Genomic DNA, 27331 nt, shown 5'->3' with positions numbered 1-27331 from the left:
CTAGCCGATATCGTATCATCGTGAGGTGGGCTTGGTAATAGTGAGTCTCCCATACCCCGCTAAGAGTTCAACAAAACTCTCGAATTCCGATGAGGGATATGGAATTTGCCAAAAATAGTGGGTGGTGCTATTTGATTTAAAGACCCGAATCAAATGGCTTAAAATCAATCAATTTATATTCGTTATGTATTTGTTTACCAATATATTTGCAAACGCTATCCAAAACTTGACAAAGAAAAGCCGAATGCTTTAATTTCCGGACTTAGTTCTACAATCCCATAGATTGTCTTTAATGGCTTGTAGATGTAACTAAGTAGTCTCATCCTCACAATCTTCCTATTGATAATGTATCATTGGAAGAATATGTTAGATAAGTCTAACATGAGAAGGACAACACTTTTAATGTCATATTCTTCAAATACAAATTATTGTATGAAGAAATAAGAGTTGCTTTGAACAACCCTTAATCAACACAAACTTTAGTGCTTGTTTCTTTGTTACATAAACAAGGAACTTTTGAAGTAAGCACAAGGGCATGGACGCTTTATGTGCCATGATTCTTCACTTACAAATTGTTGTATGAAGAAATGAGAGTTGCCTTGAACAACTCTTGAAAGTTTGTAATTATGTTTAGAACATAATGATTGGTTGACAAAAATAGTCCATCAACATGGACTTATGATGATTTTGAATCATTAAGTGTTGAAGTGTTAAACCACTTAACGAGACGGAAACTAGGCAAGGACTTCACCTTTGTGTCCCTATCCTAATGGTTCACTAAGTTTATTGTAAACTATATAGTGAACAATAACCGCACGCTCTCCAAATCGTTTAATGTGTATAACACATTTGAAATAAGTTTCAAGAGAGATAGTGGGAGTTTAGGGACCATGACTATTGTAATCAAAAGGGCAGTCAAATGAAGAAGGCAAAATAACTCCAAGGGAACAAACTTTCTTTATGAAAGGATGGACATTAGAAGGGGTATTTGCAAGAAATGTCTTGCAAGTGTCAAGAACACACCTTTTGAAGGTGTGGTAAAATGTTCTTGAAAAGTTCATAACAGTTGGTTCTTCTACTTGAATGCATGATTCTCTATTAGTAACTATGTTTTACAATTGTTGTAAAAGTGTGCTAATAAGAAGTAGAAGATTAATGAGAGAAGAGAAAGTACTTCACATTCCAAACGTGAATCGAATATAGATCTCTGCGAAAGCGGATTGTACTTACTTCCTCATATGAACTACCAAAGAAATTGGAAAAACCAAAGATTGTCTTTACGTCCCAATTTTAAAGGAACATAATTCCGTCACAGTTGTAGAGGTGGATGAATGTTTTGTTTGACAAAACATTGTTCTTTATTAATGAATGATTAGATTATGGTAATCTAATTAATTGTCTCTGTAGTAGAGATGATGTGGTAGTGTTAACTGTTCAAGAATATAACGATGCTTAAAACCCAAAAGGTTGCAAGGTAGTGACTAATCCCAACTGAGTTGTGATACCTCTAAAACATAAGTTACGAGTTGGTCATAGATGGATGCTTTGGATCGTTAGATCCGGATCCAATACCTTCTTGTTAAAATTGTATAGAGGCAAATGTTTGAATCTTTATTCTTTTGGAAAGAAGAAAGAATCACAAAGTTGTTGAGATTAATTCACTTAGATGTTAGTGGCTCTTATCCACAACATAATACTACTCATGTTGTATGACATTCACCGAAGATCACTCTCGGTTGGACTATAGTTTATTTTGAATAAACACAAGTCCGAATACTTTGCAAAAGGTTTCAAAGAATTCAAGAAATGTGAGTTGATGAGTAAGACGTCTAAAGTATTTACCTCCTTGGATTTGATCCAAGGAAAGATAACACTTTAGATGAGTTTCCTTGAAATATATCAAGGAAAATAGCATCATAAGATAATGAATTTCTCCATTAGGAGAAGAACGAACTTGAATAAAATTTAGTTCGTTGGATGTTATCTATTACCCATATATAGGATATATATACTTCTAAAAACAATATGATTGTCAATTAGAAGATCTTCCAAAATTTTCATAACTCCATAAGATGTAGTTGGAAAGAAAGACAAATCTTAAACATGTTAAGATTTGGGGTTGTGTGCTAATAAGCAATATTTGTTTGATATGATCAACAAAAATAACAACCTAGTTCCTACACCACAAGCTCCAAGGTAGTCGAGAAGGATTTATAAATCGTCTCAGTTGAATGGTTTGAACTTTATGACTATGTCATAGAGTTACACCTCTTAATTCGAAAGAAATAAGAATGAAAATCCTTATGACTACACTGAGTGTATATATATGACATATACTCAAGGAAATGGTAAAGTACCATTTGAATCGAAATAATGAAACCTTAATAGCTAATCGGTAGCTTAAGGTGACTACACTCAAAGAAAATGGTTGACTTTGAAGAAACCGTCTTTGACATAGTCTTAGTTTCAATTAATTCGAAGATTGCTAGAAACAACTAAATGGTGATTCAATGTTTCGACATAATATGGGTTTCCGAAACCATTATCAAGATAGTCTTGATAATATATGTCTAAAACTAAGAATCACAAGACATATAAGTTGTAGAGATCCATCCATCATGAATCTCAGCAAGTTAGTGGGAGCTATAAGCATCTTATGAGAAAAAGGATCAAATCGTTTGATTTCTCATAAAGATGTAAATGAATCTTTTGTTTACTAGGTTTACAAAAGATTAGTGGGAGTTAATCATATTCCTAAATTTGAATATATATACATGATATATATTAATTTTGAAAATGAAAGGAATTCTTCATCGTTAAAGTTATGACTTTAAACATTCTATAATGATAGAATGTATATGGGAGACATAGTCTATATACATGGGATGGAAATCTATAATGATAGATTTCAAGATATAATTGGATTATATCAATCCCTAAAATAGACAAGAGATGCTAAGAAGTTTCTCATATGATGATAAACTTCAATTAGAATGACAATTCTAATGAGACTAGGAAGTTGTTCTTCTCAAAGGGAATATACCCTTTGACTCCCAAAGAAATAATGCGTAAATAGAATCCTTTATGCATACGCAGAAAGGTGATTTATGTATTTCATATTGTATGAAAACATTGATATAAGTTGTACCTAGAACGGTACAAGATGATATAAGTGCAAGCCCAGGATCAGAACCATGGCAACTGTCAAGTGAATCCTTAGGTATTTAAGAAATACTAAGGATGGATTCCTCAAGAATGAGGAAGAATTAGAGTAACGTAATGGAAGCGTAAATGTATTAGATTATGAATCTAATCCATCATAGAATATCTCTTCATTATGAATGAAGTGATAATGAGATATCTCTTTATTATGACTAAAGAGATATTTGGGTGGAAACGTTAAAAGTAATGACTTTAATGTGTTCCATCAAGTATGCAAAATATATTGCCATATAGAAGCTTACAACATTGTTGTTTGGATGGGAAAGTTCATTTATGAACTCTCCATTCGGTTCCAACCAGAAAGTGTATGACACTAATGGGGCGATAGCTCAAGCCAGGGAATCAAGGTCTCATCAAGGTCCGAACTCAAATGAGAGACTGAACCACATGATTGAGAATCATGTATAATGGTGACGTCGTTATTCTCAAGGTTGCTTATATGGATAACATATAGATATCCATTGTCTAGGCCTACTACTCAGCCATTTATGAAATGACTACAGAAGAGGTATCATCACTGATGACTAAGCTGATTGGCTCTAGTGCAAGTGGGAGATTGTTGGAAATGTGCCCTAAAACCAATCATATGATGATACTTTATGGACATTTCACATGTTAAACTAATCTAGTTTAATATTAAGGGCAAACATTATTGTTTGAGCCGTCTCATATAAATGTTATATGCTTAAACGATAAGTCCAAGGAATATGTGATTGGGAGAATGCGATCTAAAGAAGTTAGATTCATGAGACCATTCTTTCGTAGACACATCCTAAACGTTCCTGATCATAGGATTGCCAATTGGGCATTGACAGTCCGTTAAGATCAATACGTGCTATGTCTTCTCTCAGGGAGAGTGACTAGTCTCAAGTCATTGGTGTGAATGACACCAAGACAAGCATGTAGGTGCTCAATAGAGAATGAGTTCACTGAACACGATCAACGAGGAGTTCTCATATTCATGTCACATGAGAACTCATGGTTGGGATAATGCAAAGTAGTCCTTTGACCTGAGGCATCACAGCTGTCTTGTGGTTAGGTACTTGATCTTTGATTATGTCAAAGTCACTCTATCAAGGTGTCCACGGCATCGTCGGGGTTAAGCCACTTAGCCATGGAGGCAAGTGAATGCGCAACAAGGGATCTCTAACCTTCAAACTGTTTGAGGGAGAATACTCTATGATATGATTTAGAATCTCTGGCCAGAGTATGAATGAGATGTTGGAATGCGTTCCAGATCACATTCTAGGTAATCATATAAGTACAAGATTCACATTGGATAGTAGACATGAATAAACTATCAAACCAAACAATGTGGTCAAAAGTATTGTATTAGAGAAAGACCGTATTGCATTTGTAATCCTAAACTGAATAGGTTCTCCACCTCTTCTGATTAGCTTGGGTAACCATGACATGCTGCTAGGCGTCAACCATGGTTTGTGGAAGCCTTAAAAGTGTATTATCACTAACGGGAGAATTGAAAGTAAGTTTCAATTCACAATCGATTAGAAAGAGTTTTAATCGCCCACTGCCTCGCTAAAAGGAACCTAATGGATCGTTCACCGAGTAAGGTAGAGTTTGAAGAAACAACGGAGATGAGTAAGAATAATTAAATGGTTTAATTATTTATCTAAGGCTAAGATTAATTAATATGTTAATTAATCAAACGAATAAGTTCGTTAAAGACCTCGGGTTAGTTTTGGGCCGCAAGGCCCAATGGGATTTGAATGTCAAGCCCATTAACTCAAGTTGTATGACAACTTGAATAAAACAAAGGGCTTGAAAGCCCAATAAACCTATAGGCTGGCCATGTGTAAAAGAATAGGGCTTTTGGTCCATTAGGTCACTTATTTGAAGGGACTATATAAAGGACTTTATAGCCTAAAATTTACTAAGGGTTATTTTTGGGGGAAAGGATGAGAACACAAGCTCTCCTTTCTCTCTAAAATTTCGGCCAACCTTGGAGGGATCATCTAGCAATCAAACTCCTCCAAGGTCACTCATTTCTTCTTCATTATGCCTTGGTGATGAATAATTAGAGGTTCTCAATTTTGGGAACTTGGAGAAACCTTTTCATCCATCCAAATCCATGGATCTAAGATGCAAGGAATGAAGGCCCTCTCTTTGGGTGATTAGCCTTTGCTTATGCAAAGAGGAATCTACAAAGGTATTGATTTCTCAACTCACTTTGTTTTGAGTTGAGTCTTGGTTCACCTATCTACTAGGCTTTGAATTTCATGGGTTAAGTTATGTTTTTGAGTGCATATAAACATGATTCCGCCTTTTAATTGTTAATTGCATGTTGTTGATGTTGCTCAAATGAACTTGTTTTTCACAAATCTTCCTTCAATATTTAGTTTACATGTTTTATCTTCCTTTCATATTTGTTTTTGTCCTCTCTTTCTTTTTTATTGAACCAATTTATCATATTGGCTTATCATGAACAACTTCAAATATATATTGTTATGTTTTTTGTAATTGGATGTGGCTATTTAATGGCAAAATTAGTATCTACTAAAATTTATAGTGCGTCAATTGGATTAATATAATTTTTTTTTTTTGACGAAGATGGATATAACCGATAACTGATTGAAAATCTGTTACCTGGTGGATATGGTTATGGATAATCCCCAATGGTTATTTTGCGGTTATGGGTATGGTTAATTTTCATGGTTATGGGGATGGATATAGCATTTCCATTCCCAAACTGAACCGTTGCCATCCCTACCGTTGAGACACATCTCACGTGGTTGATCTGATAGCAGAGACTGGGGAGTTACACACTCCATCATCTTCTTTCTGTGTTTCATTGTGTTAGAAACTTAATATTTGGATATTAGTATTATTAATATTTAAATATGAAATATTCAAGTGAATGAAAATTAAAGTGGAAAAGTGGGTTAGTCTTGAATTTCCTATATCTGTAGCATGTGCAACTGTTCCTTTTAATTTTATTGTCATGAAAGTGGTCATAGGATGGGCTAGACCGGTTAATCTCGTTTGAATTTAAACAAGAATATAATTGCCTATTTGGAAAGCCACATCAGTTGAATATAATTGCCTAATTGCATCATCCTTACCTGAGGTCTAGGTCCCCACTGATTAGGCCAAAGGTAAAAAATCATTCAGTTAGCTAAGTCTTGTAAAAGACCATTATGGCTAAGTCCAAAGATGTCGTTGCAAGTCATCGTGCACCCAATTACAATAGGGCAGCCCTACCCATCCACGTCTGGATATTTGGAGTGCTAGTAGTTTACCCTATCTTAAGGAAAGAGCATTGTATGTTCCCAAAAGGGCGCAATTTCTACCATATGTCCCCAAAAGGGCGCAATTTTTGCAAGGTTAGGTGTAAGCAATTGTAATAAATACGCAGTCGAGCTAAGCTTGTGAATGACTTCTCAATTCCTCATCGAGAAATGTATTGATCTCTATTGGAAGGTAGAAACTGCATAACAACTGGATAATCCTCGGCCTGTAGGGTAGTGCTGGTCGAGCTACTTGAGTCTTTAAACTTTGATAGGCCTGTAAGGTAGTCCTCCACACTACTAGAAGCAACATTATTCAACACCACATGAGCTAAATATCGCTAGCAACCTTTTGATAATAACTTTTTTGCTCTCATAGCGGAAATAACGCCATGCTTCACCCCACTCTTCTCACCCACAAAAGTAACCATAGGTAATCCAGAACGATGGAAAGTAATTGTTTTCCTGTAGCAATCTATTTTGGCACAATTATAATGCAACCAATATGTGCCCAAAATCATATCAAAATCAACAATATCTAATGGGATTTAGCTGGCATAACTATATCCTCCACCATCACTGGACATCCTGGATATACACAATCAACATAACATCTCTCCCCTCTAGGCATAGCAAACTCTAAATCATACCGTAGAGGTGTAGGATAAGGTTGCGTCACTTGAGCAAATGTATGAGAAATGACAGAATGCGTAGCACCATAATCAATTAAAACTCTATCACAGTGACCAAGAATATTTAACGTACCCATGATCAAGTCTGGATGATTCTGCGCATCTTGCAGAGAGATATTGATAACACGTCTCTGGGCTTGTTGTCATCCCCCACAACCTCTACTAACTTGATTATTTCGCCCCTGCATACCACGGCCTTGACTAGGCTGACTAGGTTGCCTCAAAGATCCTGTACTACTGGAAGCAATCTCTCATTGCTGGGGTTGTCCTCTCTGATACCACTGAGATCCACCAGCTGGAATGAGAGGATACAGCGTATAACCTCCAGAATACTGAGAATACCTACTCTGATAATAAGGATCCTCGGAATACTAATACTGCCCTGAAGCATAAGAACGGCATCTCCCTGATAATGGTGAGCATCACCACGATCGATCTGACCATAACTGCCAGACCCTGGAACTTGCTGGATCGGAGTTGGTGAAAGCAAGGAAAGTTGTTGGGGCCTCTGCTGATTCTGGGGACAATTTATAGCTCTATGTCCCATTTGCGCACAAGTAAAACATCTACTGCTGCCTTTCTTACACTCCCCAAAATGTTGATTATTACATCTGCGGCACAACGGAGCACTTCCTTTACTAGCATCCCCTGTCTCTGGAATCTAGGACCCCCAGAAAATCTACCACCTCTTCCCTAACCAGTGGCACTAAAACCCCTGCTGGAAGAACTGGAACTAGCTCCACGTCGCTTATAACTCTGAGTCTTGCAAGGTCCTTGAGATGATCGACCTTTACCTTTATCATATTTCTTTTGATTGCCATCATTTTCTTCTTCTTCACTCTTACTAGGCATATTCTCTTAATCCTCAATCCTCAACAAAATCTCATAGAACTCTTGGTAAGAAGCACAAGGAGTAATGGTCGCCATAGAACGCCATTTCTTCTTAGTACCCATTCTGAAACGAAGAAACATCTCAACCAGATTAGCAACAACATTTGGATGATAATGAGACAAGTCAATGAATCTCCTATAATACTCATTCGCCGTCATCTTCCCCTGTCTCAATTGAGTAAACTCTTGCTTCTTGCGATCAATATACTCAGAGGGAATAAACCTTTTCTGAAACAACTGTTTAAAGACTTCCTAGTCAGCAATTTGCTCTGGGGTCAACTGATAAACCTCATGTTCCCACTAGGATACTGGTTCTTGACCTGAGAACCATGTAGTCATCTCGACCCACCTTTCAGAAGGAAGATTCCCTTGACTTTGCATCACTCGAAAAGTCTTTTCACGATGATCGAGCCACCGCTCTGCTCCTTCATAACCTTCATTACCCTCAAACTTATCCAACTTTAAGTTATACATAGTCTCTAAGGGAGTCCTCTGAGGAGGGCGAAGTGAAGACTGAATCGCATGAGCTATAGCTTCCCCTAACTGAGCTATATCGAGGAAACTGGGCTCAGTTGAACGACATGGCTCTTTACGAGGTGGCATAGTTCTGACAGAAGACACCAAAATAATTAGAATATTCACCAATTATGCAGGATTGCCAAACCTAGGCTTTGATACCAAACTGACACACCCCGACCAGAATCAAGGCATACTGGCCGTTACACGAAAGTGACGTAGCTATGTGCACAGTGCGGAATCAAGATTAATATAAGAAATGCGAATAAATAAAACCAAGCTAACTAAAGCACTAGATAAGTTAAGGTGAAAGACGAAATAAGTGTGAATTCACAACAAAAGCATAAGTAGCCCAAGTGCAGTCCAGCAGGACGAATACTAATTATACAACACTAAAGGTAATCCTACAATGGTGATAATTTGTCAGAGCTGCCGTGGATTCCTCGCAAGCCACCAAAAAGCACTCCTAACTAGAACCTGGAGGGGCACAAAATAGAAAGTATGAGTGGGTAAAAACAAAGCTTTTCAAAACCATTTCAAGTACCAAAGATAGTAACCCCTTACCGTAAAACCTGTATAATTTCCCAGAAAATAGAATACATTTATATTCGTATCTCAGAACCATGCTCAACAAGCTTTAATCATAAATATGCCATGCCAAATATCTCAATATGACAGAATAAGTAACTCAGGTAAAATAAACTAATGAGAAATAACGTATCAGCCGGATCCACCTAAAGTGGCCTGTACAACTGAACTTCTAGCTCATAAATCATGCCTGCATATGAGTCGGAACCACCTATAGTGGTCTGTACGATAGGACTGGGTGTAAATAAATACGCTTTAGTGCTACGATCACATGAAAACTGTGCGAATAATCATCGATCACCTACGAGTCGGAACCACCTATAGTTGTCTGTACGACAGGATTGTGCACCTAACTTGGATCCAAGGTGAGTGCTTGGTACAGGAGGTGAACATCACGTGAAGGACTGTGCCCTAACCATGGCGGGAGCACTAACACCAGGGTGTAGGCTTATGAACTCTCAACACATCTCACATAATCATCAATTTACATAAACAATCTACAACTCACCTGGTACTTACCTGAGCGTCCACAGTGTCAAATCACATTTATGCATACTATATTAATTCAATGATCTACGTATAAATCAATATGTATGGCATTTCTAAACATAAATTTATTTAAATCGATTTTCTAGGAAAATTTCAAGTATATAGGTATATATGGAAAACCAAAGGCCCACTCACTGGTATGTGGAAGGGTTGTAGCCCCCAAGCCTCGACTAACTGCGCTCGTCTTGAGGATAGGTCTCACCTATATGCGAAACAACTATATAAACGTTAATTTAAAGCACATAAACGAAACTAGCCAATAACTTCTTATACATTGCTCAAATGGGGTGTTTGAATATACCAACATGATCTACTCAATACTACAAATATGACCATATTTTTAGAAAAATTTTCCGACCACCCATGCGCCGCCACGCGCCGGCCAAGGCAAGGCTAAACGTGCCCCCACGTGCGGCCAACCCTAACAGAAACTTAACTGCTGTTTGGAATATTCCGTTAAAACCTTAACAGAAGTTAACGGCGTCACCTGACGCCGTTAGAATATTCTATCAACTCTGATGGAATATTCATCTCCTTCTCCGGCGAGCCTTGCCGGTCGCCGCCGTTAGCAACTTGAATTTTTGCCGGTTTCTGGAAAAACTTTAAAACCTCATATCTTTCTCATTTCTTAACCAAAATCCATGAAATTTGTACCAAAATGAAGCTTACAACGAGTAGAACAAAACCTTATCACTTTTAGGACTTAAATCCAATGGAATCTCACTGGAAAAACCCACGATAATTCGGCCAATCCTGCAACTCGATGAACTCGAGCTTCCCGACATCCAAAACACCTCAAAATTACTCCCCGAGCTTCGTGAAGATGTCCTAAAGCTTGCTAGAACCTTAAAACTCACTTAAAAGTCCACGATCACGATTGCATGAACAGTACACCAAATCGGGAATTCTTGGTTCTCGAGTTTTTGAAGGCTTCACATCCAACCAAGGGTATGGATGAGTTCCTGAGCTTGCTAAGAGTCCAAAACCAACCTTCAAATCTTCGATCCGTGCATGAAGTGGTTAGTTTGAGAGTTGTTCGTACAATTGTACGGAAATGGAAGAAAATCCGAGAGGGGAAGGAGATAGAGGGTACACGGGAGTGTGGTATGGGTGTGTGTGTGTGGTCCAGATGGTAGCCAACCAAAACAAAAGAAAATAAAATAAACCTAAGTTCTAATTGGTTCCATAAACTAAGGAAAACATGAATTGGACCACAACCAAAACTTAAACCACATAACGCCACAAACGTTCAAGGGTACTTTAGCAATTTCACACCATCAATACAAATATTTCGGGATGGGCTGTCACAAGAGCGAGGGCTTTTTTTTTTTTTTTTTTTTAAATATTAAAGATATGTTATAATCACATGTGGGTGAGGTTTAAAAAAAAAGTAAATTTTGGTTTGTATGAAATTATATTACTCCCCATTTTTTTTATTTATTTATATTCAATTTTGATTAGAGGGGATAATTTTTTGGGATTTTGGTTACCAATCAGGATTCTATTAAAATATAGTTTAGTTTAGTTTTTAAAATTCTGAAGAAAATTAAAATTAAGTTATCAAACATGGGACAATGATGGAGCATATTCTCTTAACCTGGGCATATTTTTCATTTTATTTTTATTTTTTATTCGTGCTATGCATACATGGTTGTGAGACTAATGTAAAAAGCAGCAAAATTTATGTTCATGCAACTACTAAATTGTCCATATTTTTTAATTTTGCTCAGTTTTGTGAGAGGGTTAGAGCGGTGCTTTCATGGAATTTTAGTTAAAAAACATGATTCTATTAATATGTAATTTAGACATATAGGTAAAACATATTGAAGCTGTATTTTTCAAAATTTGAAAATTGAAAAGGACCCAAAAACCCAGAATTACAGTCTACGATCTTGAAGCAGAGATGGCCAGGGCCGGCCCAGCCCTAATGCGGGCAGGGCGACCGTCCGAGCCCAAAATAATTGGGGGCACCAAAATTATTAGGGTGGTATATTTATATATGTTTTCATAAGAGTATAAATTTATAGACTTTGGTTCAAAGACAAAGAACTTTAACTATAATTGGTGGTTTTGTTGTTTGAAATTAATGAGGAGGTCTTGGGTTCAAAACACCATTTGTGGTTGTCTACCTTTCAATTTTTACAAATTTCTTTTCATAAGAGTGTAAATATATAAAATTTGGCTAAATGATCAAGAAGTTTAATTAGAATCAATGGTTTTTGTTGTTTAAAATTAACGAGAGATCCTAAGTTCGAAATGCTAAATGGATGTTTATTTTTTTTTCAATTCTTACAAATTTTTGTTTGGTTGTTAATTTATTTTTAATTAATAGCTAGTAGTTATGTGGGTTGTTATTTTTAAACATATTTTCCAATTCAAGTCTAATCTTCAACAAAAAGTAAGTATAATTTTACCGATATCTTAGGTGTGAAAACAAATAATTTTCTTATATAAAATAAGGGCACATTTTTTAGCATTGCCCTGGGCCTCAAAAATCTCTGGACCGGCCTTGGAGACGACAGAAGTGCAAACCCAAAAACCCAGAACCGCATTCTAAAACCTTGGAGCAGAGAAAGAGAGACGAGGGAAATCCCAAATCCAAGGGACCTAGAATTACAGTCTAAATTCTTAGAGCAGCCATGTCGTCGAGTGAGAAAACTAATTGTTTTCATTCTTTCTGCAAGTCGGATTCTGGTAGCACCCTGTGCATTCTTCATACAATTTTGTTGAAAATATTGCATTATTTCTGGAAAAATCTGCCATGCTTCAAGAATGGAAGGTAAATGACAACCCAATTTGGTGAAGCGACGTTCAAGTTCAAGACGAGAGCAGAAACTTGGTCGTCACGTCCTCACGACCCTTTTTGCGACCACTGCCATCTCATAAGTATATTTTTCTTTTCTAATATAGAAAGTTTGGAGTGTAGAATGAGATTTTTGGAATACTAATAACAATTCCCTATATATATTTCTCATATCTGTCTTTGCCGAAAGATGAATCAATGAACTTGAGCTTTACAAATTAACATCGGATTTTGTGTAAATCCTCCTTTATGGTAAAAGCAATTCCAGCGTGGGAACCCTCCCCCCAGGCAATACACTATGCTATCCACCCAGTGAACAGTAAATGCCGTTAATGAACAGTAATCGTCTTTTGCATTTCCATCGTTGCACTTCAATAGCCCTGACAATAGGCAATAAATTTTTTTTTTTAATTTATAAAATAATACAAAATAATTTTATTTATAATTTCGGATAAGATTTTTAATCGTTCTCGTTGCGTCACGTGTCATTATTCGAAAAATTATAAAATAATACAAAATAATTTTATTTGTAATTTCGGATAAGATTTTTAATCGTTCTCGTTGCGCCACTTGTCATAAAATCCGAAAAGACGATTATTGGTGATGGATTCCCAATAAGATTTTTAATCTTACTCGTTGTGCCACGTGTCATTATCCGAAAATACAATTATTGGTGATGTATTTCTAATAAGATTATTAACCAATCACGTCGTACCACGTGTCATAATCTATTTACAATCTTTAAGGATAGATTTCCATCAGATTTTTAACGAATGACGGCATGCCACGTGGCATTATCTACAACCTAATCCTTTCTGAATCCTCCATATAATCCACCATTCATCCTCACAAATCTCACACCAATTTTCTCAAGATCTCTATCATTATTCATAGTTTCTGCTTCCTTCTTCACCAAAATCTTTATGATTGTTTATAGTTTCTGCTTCTTTCTTACAATGTCTTCTTCTTCCTCAAGGATGATGTGGGAAATCGATCAGCAAAAGGAAGAATTGTTTAACCAATCAAAAGGAATGTCCAATCTCCAGGTGGCCCAAAATGAAAGGGAAGAGGATGAGAAGCGTAGAAGGAGAGATGACGAAGCAAGAATGGCAAGAGCCTCACATTCCCGTCGAGTCATCCAAGTTGTGGGTCAGATCTGCAGGCCCAGCCATTTCGGAAACCTTGATAGAAGCAGGCAACAACGAGGTACGAATCTCTTAGACAATTATTTTGTCCATAATAATGCATTCCTTAATAGGTACTTTAGATGTCGTTTTAGAATGGAACGACATTTGTTCAACAACATCATGATTGTTGTTTGCAACCATGATTCTTACTTTGTGCAAAAGAATGATGCTTTTGGTGCTATGGGTCTCCTTCTAGAGCAAAAAATTACTGTTGCCTTGCAGATGCTTGCATATGGAGTATCTGCAAACCAAGTAGATGAGATAACGAGGATGGAAAAATCAACCATTCTTGAGTACCTGATGAAATTTTGCGAAGCAATCGAATCTATCTACACCGCAGAGTACCTCCGGAAAGCTACTAACATGGACTTGCAAAGGCTTCTGAAGAAAGGCGAGATGCGAGGTTTTCCTGGGATGATTGGAAGCATCGATTTTATGCACTGGACGTGGAAAAATTGTCCAAGTGCATGGCAAAGCGCTTATGGGGACAGAAAATGAGCAAAAAGTATCATTTTGGAGGCGGTGGCATCTTTTGATACATGGATTTGGCACGCCTTTTTCAAGGTTCCAAAAGCTCAAAATGACCTCAAGTCCTTGCCCAATCCCCAATGTTCAACGTTGTCCTGCAAGAAAAAGGACCAAAAGTCACATACTACGTCAACGGACGTGTGTATGACGGGCCATACTACCTAGCAGACGGCATTTACCCAAGGTGGTCAACATTTGCCAAAACAGTGCCACATCCACGAAGTGCAAAGGAAAAACACCTTGCAAGCTGTCAAGAGGGGTGCAGGAAGGATGTGGAGTGTTGTTTTGGTATCCTCCAAGCTCACTGGGCGATCGTCAGAGGTACTGTCAGATTGTTTGATGTAGAGTCGCTTCGATCCATCATGATGACGTGCATCATTCTTCGCAACATAATTGTGAAAGATGAGTACGATTATGATGCTGTTAATGAATATGAGCCAAACATGATGAACAATTCAAGAACACGTATATATTGTGCTCATGACGCCACCTAAGAACCCATGCAACATGAGCCATTAGAAAGGGATAGACGTTACAATGAATTGATCATTCAACAATATATTGTACTTCAAAGGCCATATATGCACAATGCCCGGCAAATTGATTTGATAGAGCACCAGTGGGAATTGAAACAAGCTCAAGATACTTAAGTTCATTTAGTGTGTTTTTTTTTTTTTGTGATTATTTAATTTTATTTGGTGTGTTTCTTATAGTTCATTTAGTGAATTTTTTGTTATTTGGTATGTTTATGTAATTTTACTTGGCGTGTTTAAATGTCTTTTGAATAAAGATTCTCTTAGTATAAAAAAATTACCAAATTAAATAAAGTACTAAAATCAATAAATTGGAAACAACATAAAGTACTCTATTCAATAAATAAGAAATTACAACCCAAAGTGATTGGAAAATTATGGGCTCCGATTACAAAAAGTACTCTATTCATCATCACTTAACCAATTTATGTTGCTAGGATGATCTTCTCTTGTCGTGCTAGGACCATCTTCTCTTGCTCTCGCTTCTCTTGCACGCCTCCTTCGCACCGCATCCGCTTTCTCCGACTTCCAAAAATATTTACAATTTGGAGACTTCCCTTCTAAAGGCGTGTTCATAATGTCACGATCTCGTTGAGCCATTCTTTCTTCTCTAACATGTTCCCTTTCTTGCCTAAGTAGGTCTCTTTCTCTCTCATTAGCTTGAAATGCTCTCTCAACAGCTGCAGCATTTGCCTCCTCTCTAGCTTTATTAGCCTCAAATTTCGCCATTTCCCACGCCAAAGTCAATTCACCTTGGCGAGTAAGTTGTTCCATATACTTTGTATAATCATTCTTCGAAGCACTCTCTTTTCTTTTTGAAGCCTTCTTACCTTCAGGCCTAATTGGATAACGGGTCGATCCCGACGTTTGTTTAGGGGGGGTCGTTTCGGGCACTTCTTCTGCTTCATCTTCATGAACATGCGAGTCATGTACATGTGTAGAGTGTAGATGGGTGCTGTTCATGAAAACTTCTGGACCAACATGCAGAACTTTGAATTTAGGACAATCTTTAACAATATTCCAACATTCCCACTAGTTGAATGATTTATTTTTGGTTTTGGTTTTGGTTTTGGCACCATACCAAGCTTGTGCTTGAAGTTGATACACAATGCGGGATAAGAAATAATTATAATGAAAGTAGGTAACAAATAAATAATACAAACAAATAATTATAATGAAAGTAGTTAACAAATAAATAATACAAACAATTAATTATAATGAAAGTAGATAACAAATAAATAATACAAACAAATAAATAATATATCGTTACCTGATCCGTGTAATTTTCCCCACTTCGAATATTATTACTGGCTTGTGCCAAGGCGTCTCTCCACGTACTAGGCTAAGTAATTTCCAACTACTGGGCATCAATTCTTTGGTTCTTTTTCGACCAATTTTCTCAAGATAATTGGTATGAATAAGACTCCATATTTCTCGCAACTGCATCTCATTACCTGTAAGTGAACTATGAGTAACTTCAACCCAGCTAGTACACAATGCAATATCTTCAAGAAGCGTCCAATTCGTACCTGCATTTTGTTGAAAAAAATTTGGATTGAAACTTTGAGAGAAAGTTAGGAATTTGATTGATAGTAGTTGAGAAAATATGAAATTGTAGTGTAAGGTAGATGATAATGAGAAGGTATTTATAGAAAAAGTAAAAACAATTTTTTTTTAAATTTTTCAGATTTTTTACAATTTTTTTTAAATTTTTATTGAACTAATTAATCTCTGCCGTTGGATTTTAAAAAAAATTGAATTCCAACACTCCAAATTGTACCACGTGTCACAATGATAACTTTTATTAATTTTTAAACTATTTTTTCTTTTATTTATTTATTTATTTAGCAAGCAGAATAATATCAACCGTTGATCTTAGATCCAACGGTTGATATTAATTAAGATTTTTTTATTTTTATTACCGTTGCAAATCGGACGGTCCAATTTAAAGAGCCGTTGAGATCGAACGGACCGTGGGAAGCCACATGGTTTCCCAACGGTAACCTCGGTAGACTATGACACAGGCCCCATATGCTGAAAAGCTGTCGGTTGACGTGCCCCCACACATTGGTGAGGCGCACACGCCTGACAGAAAAAAATATAAAATTGGGCTGACGCTAGGATGACGTCAACCCTTTCGTCGCATCCACTCAGGCTCTTGGGCTGGCAATTCCTCACGGGCCCAGAGCTCGGGCCTCCACTTTCCCTCGGGCTGCCCATTCTGGAGCTTCAAGGCCGGGCTATATGGCCCTATTTGGTCCACCGTCCCCTGAGCACCAGCCCACGCTGGAGTTGATCTAATAAGAATTTATTAAGAAAATATCAAGAACATACATAAGACATAATCAAGATATCACATGCGCCATAACAAAAACCACACAAACATAATTGAGATAATCAATGTTTACCGTATTTGGTTTGTTACACATAGAAATGATATACAGTTTTAATGTACAGAATTACATAATTATAGAACTGGTATCCATCTTAGCACCCTTCTTCAAACTTTCAGGCAACGAAAGGACGAGCATAGAGCTGCTATCATACTTACTCGCTAAATCCGCTCGGGTTTTAGAAAGGTGAACAATCTACGAAGTTTGCTTCTGTTTCTTCTTTTAACAATGAAACAAGTTCTAGAAAATCAAATGGACTTGATTGCAATGATAGCTCTCACAAATGCTTGGTTTTCAGTCATACTTAACTATAACATCGCAAACAAAGAAAATGGCTTAATTGTCGACATCAGAAGTTTCAGAACCAATTGCTAGCATTCTCAAAGATAGACAAGACAACGAACCCATAAATTGTTGGATGAGTCGGAAAGAGCTTACTACAGCATCAATTCCATCAAACAGTTTTCTGAAACCTTCACCTACCGAGGCTCCCGGAATGAACACATACGACAACATCTTTATCCAGTACCCTACACAGAGTTGGCTCAAACTGTGTTGTTTGCCAAACACCTTGTGAAATGGTTTCCGTTAAATGCCAAAGAAGGCTATTTTATGTGCAAACTTGTTCCTAGTTAGGATACAATGACTAATAGTGATCTGTAAGCTTCATATGTCGTCATCTACAGTTCATGTCTTGGCGATTTAAAGATGAAGTTTTTGGATGCAGTAAAGGATACATATTTGATGTCCAATGATGAATTTCTTGTGGTGCAAGGGGTTAAGGGCTTTGAGGGGCTCAAAGACACATAAAACATACCGAATAAAGTTCGATCATTAGGAGATGTCGAGATAGTATTAGATCAGATGGTTCGGGAAGGCTTGTCTTATGAAGCCGATATTCAATTTCATTATGAAAGGTATACTGGCCAAGTCGACTGCATATGTGGGGCTACCGAGGACGATAGCGAGGGGTTGGTTAGATATATTGGCTGCAAAAATGACTTCCATAGAGCATGCAGTTGGAGCTCAGATCCAGACGGTAATCCAATGTGCTGTGCATGCCTTTTTTCTTTCGAGTGAAGGTTTCATCCTTTAATTCAGGCAGCAATCCATACGGTAATTCAAGGGATTGCTTAAAAGGATGAAGGAAAGTGATACGCATAAGCCCCTCAAAGCCCTTAACCCTCTCACCACCAGAAATTCATCATTGGAAATCAAATATGTATCCTTCAGTACATCCAACACCTTCTTCTTTATATCGTCAAGACATCTAGACTTGTCAAAGAGATGACGTCATATGAAGCCTACAGATTGCTATTAGTCCTTGTATCCCAACTGGGAACAAGTTTGCACAGAAGATAGCTTCTTCGACATTTAACGGAAACCAAGGTGTTTGGCAAACAACAGAGTTTGAGCCAACTCTGCAGTGCTCAAGTGTTGCTCTGCCTCTAGGTATTGGATAAAGATGTTGTACACACAGATAAGATCTGCCTAAGTGTTCACTCCAGCAGCCTCGGTGGGTGAAGCTTTCTCAACAGAGTACTCAAATGCAAGCTCCTTCACTCATGTTTTTTCATTGGCAAAGAATATGATTTCCAATCAGGATCTCTTTCTTTACCTTTGCTAGAACTTTGTCCAGAAAACTGTTTGATCGAAATGATGATGCACTCAACTATTTCCTACTCATCCCACAGTTTATAGGGTCGTTGCCTGGCCTATCTTTAAGAATACTTGCAATTGATTCTGCTAGTCCAATCATTTTCTTTGCTTGCAATGTTAAAGTTAGGTATGACTAAAAAACGAGGCATTTGCGAGAGCGCTCATTGCAAGCAATTACTTTTGATTTTCTAGAACTTGTTTCATCACTAAATGAAGAAACTGAAGCAAACTTCTAAAATTGCACCTGCGAGTGCACTCATTGCAAGCAATTCCCTTTGGTTTTCTGGAACTTGTTTCATCGTTGAAAGAAGAGTTGAAGCAAACTTCTAAAATTGTTCACCTCTGTGCAAAAAATTGAGCGGATGTAGCGAGTAAGTATGATAGCAACTCTATGCCCGTACTCTTATTGTCTGAAAGTTTGAACAAGGGTGCTAAGACGGAATGAGGAGTGAAAGCCAAGATATGCTTTGTACTTTTTTTGCGCGACTCCAAAGCTCCTCCGGCAGAAGTGGTATCCTCCAATAGATTGCACCATAATTGTTGGGAATCCTTAATTATAGGCGACTAATTTGATAAACTCGTGGCACATGTAAATAGGTTGATTATTTGAGAACTAAAAGCTTCTTACTTGTTATATGGATCTTCCTCTTGTTTCATGTATCCACTCATCGTTTCTTCCAATTTCCTTCTTGTCCCAAATCCTTGTATTGCCCTTCCCTTCACAAGAACATGGCTGTCACCTACAAAAGAAGAATCAGAAGTCGCCAATCTGCAGAATGGGCATGTCTTGTTGGACCCACTCTCTTTTCGATTCTGAACATGTGTTAGAACCCATTGGCCTGTCCATTTCTCTGCGTTTTGCAAGGAGTGGCTTGCTGTTGCAAAAAAAATATAATCATGTTACGCAGCGCTGGCGCAAGGCACTTCCCATGTTCATAATCCCTTCAGAAACGGAAGGAAAGAGAAGGCTGTACAGCATTTCGGAAGGAAAAATCTACGACAACATTGAGCTACCACAGTACCCACCGTCGTGTAACAGAAAGAGATATGGTTCTGGTGGAGACTATAGCTGGTTGGCAACAGTAGATCTACTAGATGAAAGTCGACAGGCTATAACTGTTCTCAACCCCTTCAACCCAGCGATGGCTCCGATTCCCTTGCACTACAGGCTACCAGTAAACCACCTATGGAGTTGCCTCTCCACGGTTGTCTTATCTGCTTTAAATCCGGACGGTTACGTGGTCTTAGCAATCTACGACAGAGTTGAAAAGCTGGCTTTCATCAAAGGAGGACACCAACGTTGCGAATGCAATTATTTATCCCTGTTTTGTCAGTAGATGTATGAATTTTCTCTCTTCCTTTCATTTCAATGAATTAAATCATATTTTTGACAAATATACAGCCCCTTTCAACGCGATCAAACTTTACAACATACAAAATAATATTCATAAAAATGTATATCTCCAATGCTACAAAGTACAAGTCTATGCTACGAGAGTCCATTTTCATCATCTTTGTTTTCTACTTCCGACCTCTCCAATCAGCATTCCCGGGAGATTTTCTTCAGAGGAACAAGCCGGCGGCAGAGCCACCAGGGCCCCAATCTGACTTATAGGTCCTGATCCACAATTTAAACGTTGCTTTGAATTTCAGACGGCTCAACGCATCACACCCCGTGCGACACAAAAACCTTGCAATATGTAAACATCATTCTAAGTGGTGATCATATGTTTGATACAAGTTCGTTTTATGAGAAATATATTTTGTGATAACAGTTAATTTTATGAGATAAAAAGGGTCAACACCTTCATGTTTTCAGCTGACCGGTAACCGTTACCATCTTTAAAAGTCTCAATGAACAGAAGAATGCATGAAAGCAGCACATCAAAATATTTTGACAGTTCCTTATGTGATATACAAGGGTTTCTTGAAGCTACTTCGAATTCAAATGACAGTTTTTTTTTTTTACCTTCAGTTATGCACCCGCAAGGTTTCCAACGAGAGACTTCTCATTTCGGGCGTGACCAGTGGGTCCCACAGACGGAGGTGCATGCACGGTGATTGGCAGAACCCACTCACTTTTGTCTCTTCCCTCTATCAAAAGAGGATGCTCGTACCTGGAGTAAAAAGAATCCAGGATTTTGCAAACATCTGAATTAGCACATGTTTTGGTACATTTACATTTGATGAATGCACTGCACATACAAGAGTTTATTAAACATTCGATTGACACTTGCTGTAACCTTGTTTTCTTCTTAATAAGCAAATTTACGACAGTGTAATCAGAAAAAACATGTCAGAACTGCATGACTAATTATGAAAATAAAACTCATAATCCTGAACTTAACATGTTAACCTCTTGCTGCATTTTAATCAACATGTAAAGAAATAAGAAGCTTATAGATGATTCCACACGGTCGGCCATACCTAGTCCAATCCACATTCTTCGGAGTGGTAAAAAATTCAAATCGAAGTTCCCATTGTACAGAAACATGGGGAGTGGAAAAAGACATAGGCCCATCCATGGGAATGGAGAAGAGAAAACTTGTCTGCACCAAATCCGCAACGACCTCATAATGATCACTCTGAATCTGATAAAAAAAAAAGAAGATCCGTAAACACGACAACAAAATCGTCAAACTATGCAACCGGTAAAATTCCATTTGCCTTCACATATTACTTTCATCTCAGCTCACAACAAGGCCTGATTATTTCCGTCTGACATAATATGTCAGATCTTTGTCCTGACACAACATCTAATCAGCTTTTTGTCGTTACCCTATACAACAACAACAAAGCCTTATCCCACTAAGTGAGGTCGGCTATATAAAAATGGGATTTGTCGTTACTCTATAATCAATTAAATTAACTAGGATTTATAACTTGGAACAATGTAGTTTTATAGACCAATATGCAGAGTTGGCAACATGATTTTGATAAAAATGACATACGACCTCACTAATATGACAGGCTGAGTTTCACTGTCATAACATTATAGACACAACAAGACCAACCACAGTACATAATTACATGCACCCTTTGATAAATGAGAGAGGAAGTAAACTTGTTAAATTTGTTTTAATTTACGATAATTTCTATCCATTACACAAGGTTCTGCAACTGCTTTATTCCATAGATATTTCCTGCTTTCCTCATTTGGGATACCTAGTTACAATCCAGCATTCATATGACACGAGCTTCTGCAACTCCTTTCTTATGCTAATGTAAACAATAAAGAACAGCACCCCTTCGTTACAATCCAGCATTCCAATGACAACCAAAAACTCAAAACCTAGTTGATGACCAAACAGAAATATACAATCCCACAGCAACTTTGATTCATGATTAAACCATTACCCATCATACCTATTCTGCTTAACCCTTATTATTCTGAAGTGTTTTTATAGCAAACTATATCCCTTAATACAGCATAGAGCAGAGTTTACATGAATCAAATCAACATCATCAAAGAGAACCACACAGCACAACCATGCCTTCGACAGACCAAAGATTTCATACTATGTTTTTACCAAGGTATGACTCAAGTACAATGAAACATGCTATTGTCTCTAAAAGTCTCCTTTTCCCAGTTGGCCTAGTATTTCAAACATATTTCCTAAGCAAATAAAAAAGACTACCTTCAAACTGAAGAAAACACTCATATAGAAACTCCTCAATGACCCTAGAAAAAGCTTGATTATGAGAACATAAACACTGAACCATCTCAAAATTCTTGTGGTTGTGAATGAGTTCCAATGAGAGCCCATTCTTTCCAGGTTTCATTAACCAATTCTCAAGTAAGGCTGGTTTGTGGTTTTGGAATTTTTGAAAAGATTCATCCACTTCACATCCCAAAAGCAACAGCTTTACGTCACTTTTTTTGTCCATAATTAATTCCCTTTTCAGTATCTTAGGGTGTGTGTCAACTGCATGTGTAAACTTATATGGAAAGAGAACAAAACTAATCTCAGATACTAGAAGCTATTGATGTTAACTTTTAACATCCAGTCCTTAAAACTTCCCTAAATTGGCTTATTTTTAGGTATGATTCTGATGCACTTACCATTCAACTGACAGCTAGAAATAAAAAGTCATACCTTTGTAATTGTGGGAGAATTCCTCCGAGAAGGATGGACAAATCGCCGACTAATAGTTTCTGAAGTCTCCAGCGTTATAGAAACCTGAAAACAGAGCCCGTCAGTGATAACTGTAAACCTTTACAAATCACTGTAACTGATTTCAATAGTACTTGTAAATTGCAACTACCTCAAGGCATCTTCTAGCTCCTTCTTCATGAAAGAAAGTAAGAGTTCCCCCAATCTATTTTCATGGAGAGCAAGAGACACAGAGAGAGAAAGAGAGAGAGTTCACAACTAAAAAAACCAGAGAAAGAAAATGATGGAAAAAAGGCAGAAGAGAAGCCATAAAGAAATGAAATTACCATATCACTGAAGTAATAATTGGAATCAGAATTTTTTGGGGAAAATCTAAGCAGAACTCGGTCATCCAGCCTGATATTGTAAGACCTGCCTCGAATGAAGCCTTCTGCTGCAGAAAATATTTGCAGAAAATTAGTTTTCAAGGACTTATTACAAAAACAGAAACCAATGCATAGAAGATGTATAAGAAGAATAAGAAGTGCACTAACTTACATGCTACGGTTTCAACAACTCCAGATGCTGGTGAAGAAGATGCCCTTGTTTCATCATCCAAAGAAAGACGTTTTGTAAGCTTCTGCAGCTGGCTTGGAGAGCCAATGGAAGATGAATTCAGGGGCAATGAAAGATCTGTTTGACAAAGTAATTTGTCACTAAGAAGGCTATTCTGACTTGTAAGGAAATTCTGAAGAAATTGCAATCTTAACTAAACAATATAAAAGGAACTATAACTCAACAAAATGGATGAAATACCACAGAAACTATTTTGGAAATAAGCACAGCAATGACATGCTCAATGCATAAGACTTGAAGCTTTTTCTAGGTGGTCGTAGAACTCACCAGGACCAGTATCGTATAAGACTTCAGCCACAGAGAGTCGTGGGATTGCTAGATTTGAAGATAAACTTGTACGCTCTCCTTCAAGATAAGGGCTATCCTTATTTGAAGACCTTTGTGACTGCAAGGATAGTGAACTTCCAAATGTTCTGTTTATATGTTCTTTCATAGGATTGTATGAAGAAACGGATGAGATCTCATCCTTTGAGCTTTCATAACCTTCTTCAACCCCATCATATATGTCATTAGCTCTCACCTGTAAGATGAATTAGTTCGCCTTATTAACGATAAAATGGATGAGTACATTTGTTATTTCGAAACTACAAGAGACAAATATTGCTGAAATAGGGAACTCTATACTGACTTTGCATGCCTGAAAAGAAAGAAATGCAATTCCTAGAAACATATAAATGCAGAAAGACATTGTGGTAGTATGAGCCTACCCAATCAGAGTCGCCATCCATCTCTTTCCAATACATATCCATTTGGATGGTTGCAGAAGGCACAATCCCTGTAAACACATAAATGACAGAAATATCTCAAAACATAATCCAACATGCATAGACTATTATTTCTTAACTTATAGACAAACAATCATGTATATCAAACCAAACAGATATATGGATATATCTAAAGACAGAAAAATATCTTAAAATGATTAAGATGCAGAAACTCAAAAATAAGACATAGTTTAGTACAGTAGTATCTTTTATACTGTACTAGTACAAGGATAATTACTTGAAAAAAAATACAAAAATGTATTATAAGAAGAATATGAGCAGTATTCAAGGGCTTGTCTGTTGCCCAAAAGAACTTGAATTGCAGCATTTATGTACTGTAAACCACAAATTCATTACTACTCTTACACAATTGACAGAGATCTTACCTACATTTAAAAAATTGGAAAAGAAATATTTTACATTTTTCTAAAATTGATTCTATCCCATCACCAAGTTGATAGCTCCAATTTTTTGTAATGGTTCCATTTAATAAATTCACTTAGTACAGAAGATGCCCTGTTATAACATAGAGGGTCCAATCAGGCTCTCATAACTGATCTGCTAGATGCATAAGAATGCTCAATTCCAATAAATTTGCCAAGCCTGATGCATTGTACTACGATTTAGTTATAATCATAACTACTAATACTAAACCAGTGGCAAATGGTCGTTCCAATTCACTTCAAAATTACACATTTCAGGCTGAATTATTTATTGAAAGCCGAAGCAGTGGCATACAGGTTTACATCCCAGAGTAACAAAAATAAAGGAAAAACTCACCATCTGTTTGACCTTCTTCCATTCCCAATCCACTGGTTTTCTGAGTGACCCATACTTGTATTGGAACACGAGCTTCCTGGATGTTTAAAGTTGATGAGGTTCACACATCAAAATGTTGACATATCACCTCAACATAAAAAATGAAAAAGACTAGCATGTACAGGCAGAGGTATTTTTACCAATATCTACCTAAACACAGATTCACACTCACACATGGACACAAATCTCTATGTATGTATGCATATGTATGACTCTACTTAAGCATATATTTGATAAGGACCACCACGGATACACAGTGTTGATTACGTTTAAAACAGAATCTGGATGAAAATAAAAGTTTCTGATTCCTGCATATACTGATTACTACAGATAAGTCTTTGGTATATTTTGAAGCAGATTCCACTCTCATAAATGACAAGCCCATTTCTCAATCAACATATTCATTTATAAAGTTTGTTAAAGAACAATGTTAATTTATCAGGGTGCAATATGAGCAGACTATGATATTCAGAGGCAGAAATAACTATAATTCAATAAAGCAAGTGCATAATCAATCATAAAGGAGAAAAGTCACGTAAACAGCCATCATGATAAGTCAAAGAAAACCAACCATTTCAGGAAAATCTTTCACTGATTCTCCACGAGAGTGGGGATTCTCCAATATCAGCCATTGTCCAGACATTGTACTTCTAACATAATACATATATCGAAGGGTGGCACCTTTGTACGATGGTGGTATAACAGGGGCCAGCAACGACCGCACCACATCTGCAGAAAACATTGAATATTAACAGAAAGGAAGTTTAGACCAAAACAATTCCAACATAAACTCTCTTCTTCAGATAAGCTAAAGCTCCATGTCACCATCCTTTCAAATTTTATTATCAACAGATCAGGTTCACGTTACCATTCGTTTGACAACAATAAAGCACTAGCCTAAATTCAGTTTAGAAGCAGAACTCTGTTTCAATGAAGCACTTGTATAATGTCCCTTAAGTACCTCAAGAACCACTCCCCCCAATCCCAATCCCATTCTCTTACTCTCCCCTTTCTTTTCCACCTTCCTAATGTGAACATCTGGTTTATTCTTTGAGCAGGTTTCCCAGTTGATTAAGATAGGGGATGGTTTCTGAACATCAAGGTTGAATTCTTAGCCAAGCAAGGTGTTTGTTGTCGAAATTAATGTGCTACTTTGGCAGAATCACCTACTCCTTCATAATACTAGTCTTTGGTTAATTTACGCGACTTGTTGGTTTAGTACTACAGAGGAAATGCTACCTTCCCTAGCTCAGTACCTTATTCATTCTTAAGACCAATCTTAGCAATTAGAACCAACTTCGATGAAATGCATTTATCAGTCAAAAGAACAACAAAGACACTACCTATTCTAACAAATACGATAGTTCGTTTGATATTTCTCCATTTAAATCCTAAGTCCTAACATCTACAACACAAAATACACATAAACAACATCACAACTAATTACTCACATGATTTTGTACCCCCGGGCGAAACAATCTGATTCGAAACCAGCGCAGGAGTTGAGCACTCCATGAACACATATTCACCTAAACGTTTCATGTAACACAAAATCACAAGTAAATAACGAAAAAAAAGGCAATCAAATCATAAAATTCGTTCACTTTATCTACTTTTGATTCTACCTCTCCTCTGTTTGGATCCGGTGGTCGGTTTCTGCGTGGCGAACCACTGCGAATCGAGCTTCTCAATGCCCTTGATCTCAAACCCTAGGCGCTCAATCAAGAGCGAGTAAGCCGAACCGTCATTGCTGCTAGGATTTGAAATCTCGACGGTGATGACGATGGGATCGCCGGGCCTGTAGACTTCCTTATCGGTTTGTAGCTTGAGAGTGGGAAGGAGGTCGCTGGTTAGAGCCTTGGCGTTGGAACCGAGGCCTCCGAAAATGGCGGACAACCTGCGCGGCAACATTTGGGGTCGTTGTGACTCCGGTTCTTGTTTGCTCGTGTATCTTGAAGGGGGCGAATGTCTCTCAGAGCTCGGAAGCACTGTGTGGGAGTGCGCATCGTGGAGAACGACGGCGTTTCGGTTGCTGTTCCATTGCTCTTACTTCTTCTTCTTCGTGTTTGCAGCGGAGAGTCACTGCAACAGAGGGGCAGGGGAGTCTGTTTCCGGTTTTTGCTAATTGACGCGACCGGTCCATTTCAGTTTTTAATTCTTTTTCCTCTTGTTTCTGGGTAGATCTGCTCTAAGTCCACGTGTCAAATTCTGG

General features: G+C 37.5%; 1 protein-coding gene across 3 annotated transcripts; it reads right to left on the bottom strand.

Moving 5' to 3' along the window:
- Positions 1 to 20144: 20144 nt before the first annotated feature.
- Positions 20145 to 27262, bottom strand: LOC103932049. Of its 3 annotated transcripts, none has more exons than XM_048578543.1 (13): positions 26745 to 27262; positions 26571 to 26648; positions 25691 to 25848; positions 25081 to 25156; positions 24244 to 24311; positions 23804 to 24056; positions 23459 to 23593; positions 23248 to 23354; positions 23073 to 23126; positions 22904 to 22987; positions 21234 to 21397; positions 20774 to 20923; positions 20145 to 20477 (listed from the first exon to the last, which is right to left on the bottom strand). In XM_048578543.1, the coding sequence occupies exons 1-12, from the start codon at positions 27028 to 27030 to the stop codon at positions 20782 to 20784; spliced, it is 1605 nt and encodes a 534-aa protein (XP_048434500.1). In that variant the 5' UTR covers positions 27031 to 27262; the 3' UTR covers positions 20145 to 20477; positions 20774 to 20781. The 3 variants fall into 3 exon arrangements, with proteins under 3 accessions (XP_048434500.1, XP_009339870.2, XP_048434501.1); XM_009341595.2 differs by having other exon boundaries at positions 20145 to 20496; positions 20776 to 20923; XM_048578544.1 differs by having other exon boundaries at positions 20145 to 20424; positions 20776 to 20923.
- Between the last annotated feature and the right edge of the window lie 69 nt (positions 27263 to 27331).

Source organism: the organism of the source record quoted next, unplaced genomic scaffold (assembly GCF_019419815.1).
Source record: "Pyrus x bretschneideri cultivar Hongxiangsu unplaced genomic scaffold, Pyrus_bretschneideri_v1 Contig122, whole genome shotgun sequence".
NCBI classification, from domain to species: Eukaryota; Viridiplantae; Streptophyta; class Magnoliopsida; order Rosales; family Rosaceae; genus Pyrus; species Pyrus x bretschneideri.
Note: the sequence above shows the minus strand (reverse complement) of the source record. Positions and strands in the feature narration are given on the sequence as shown.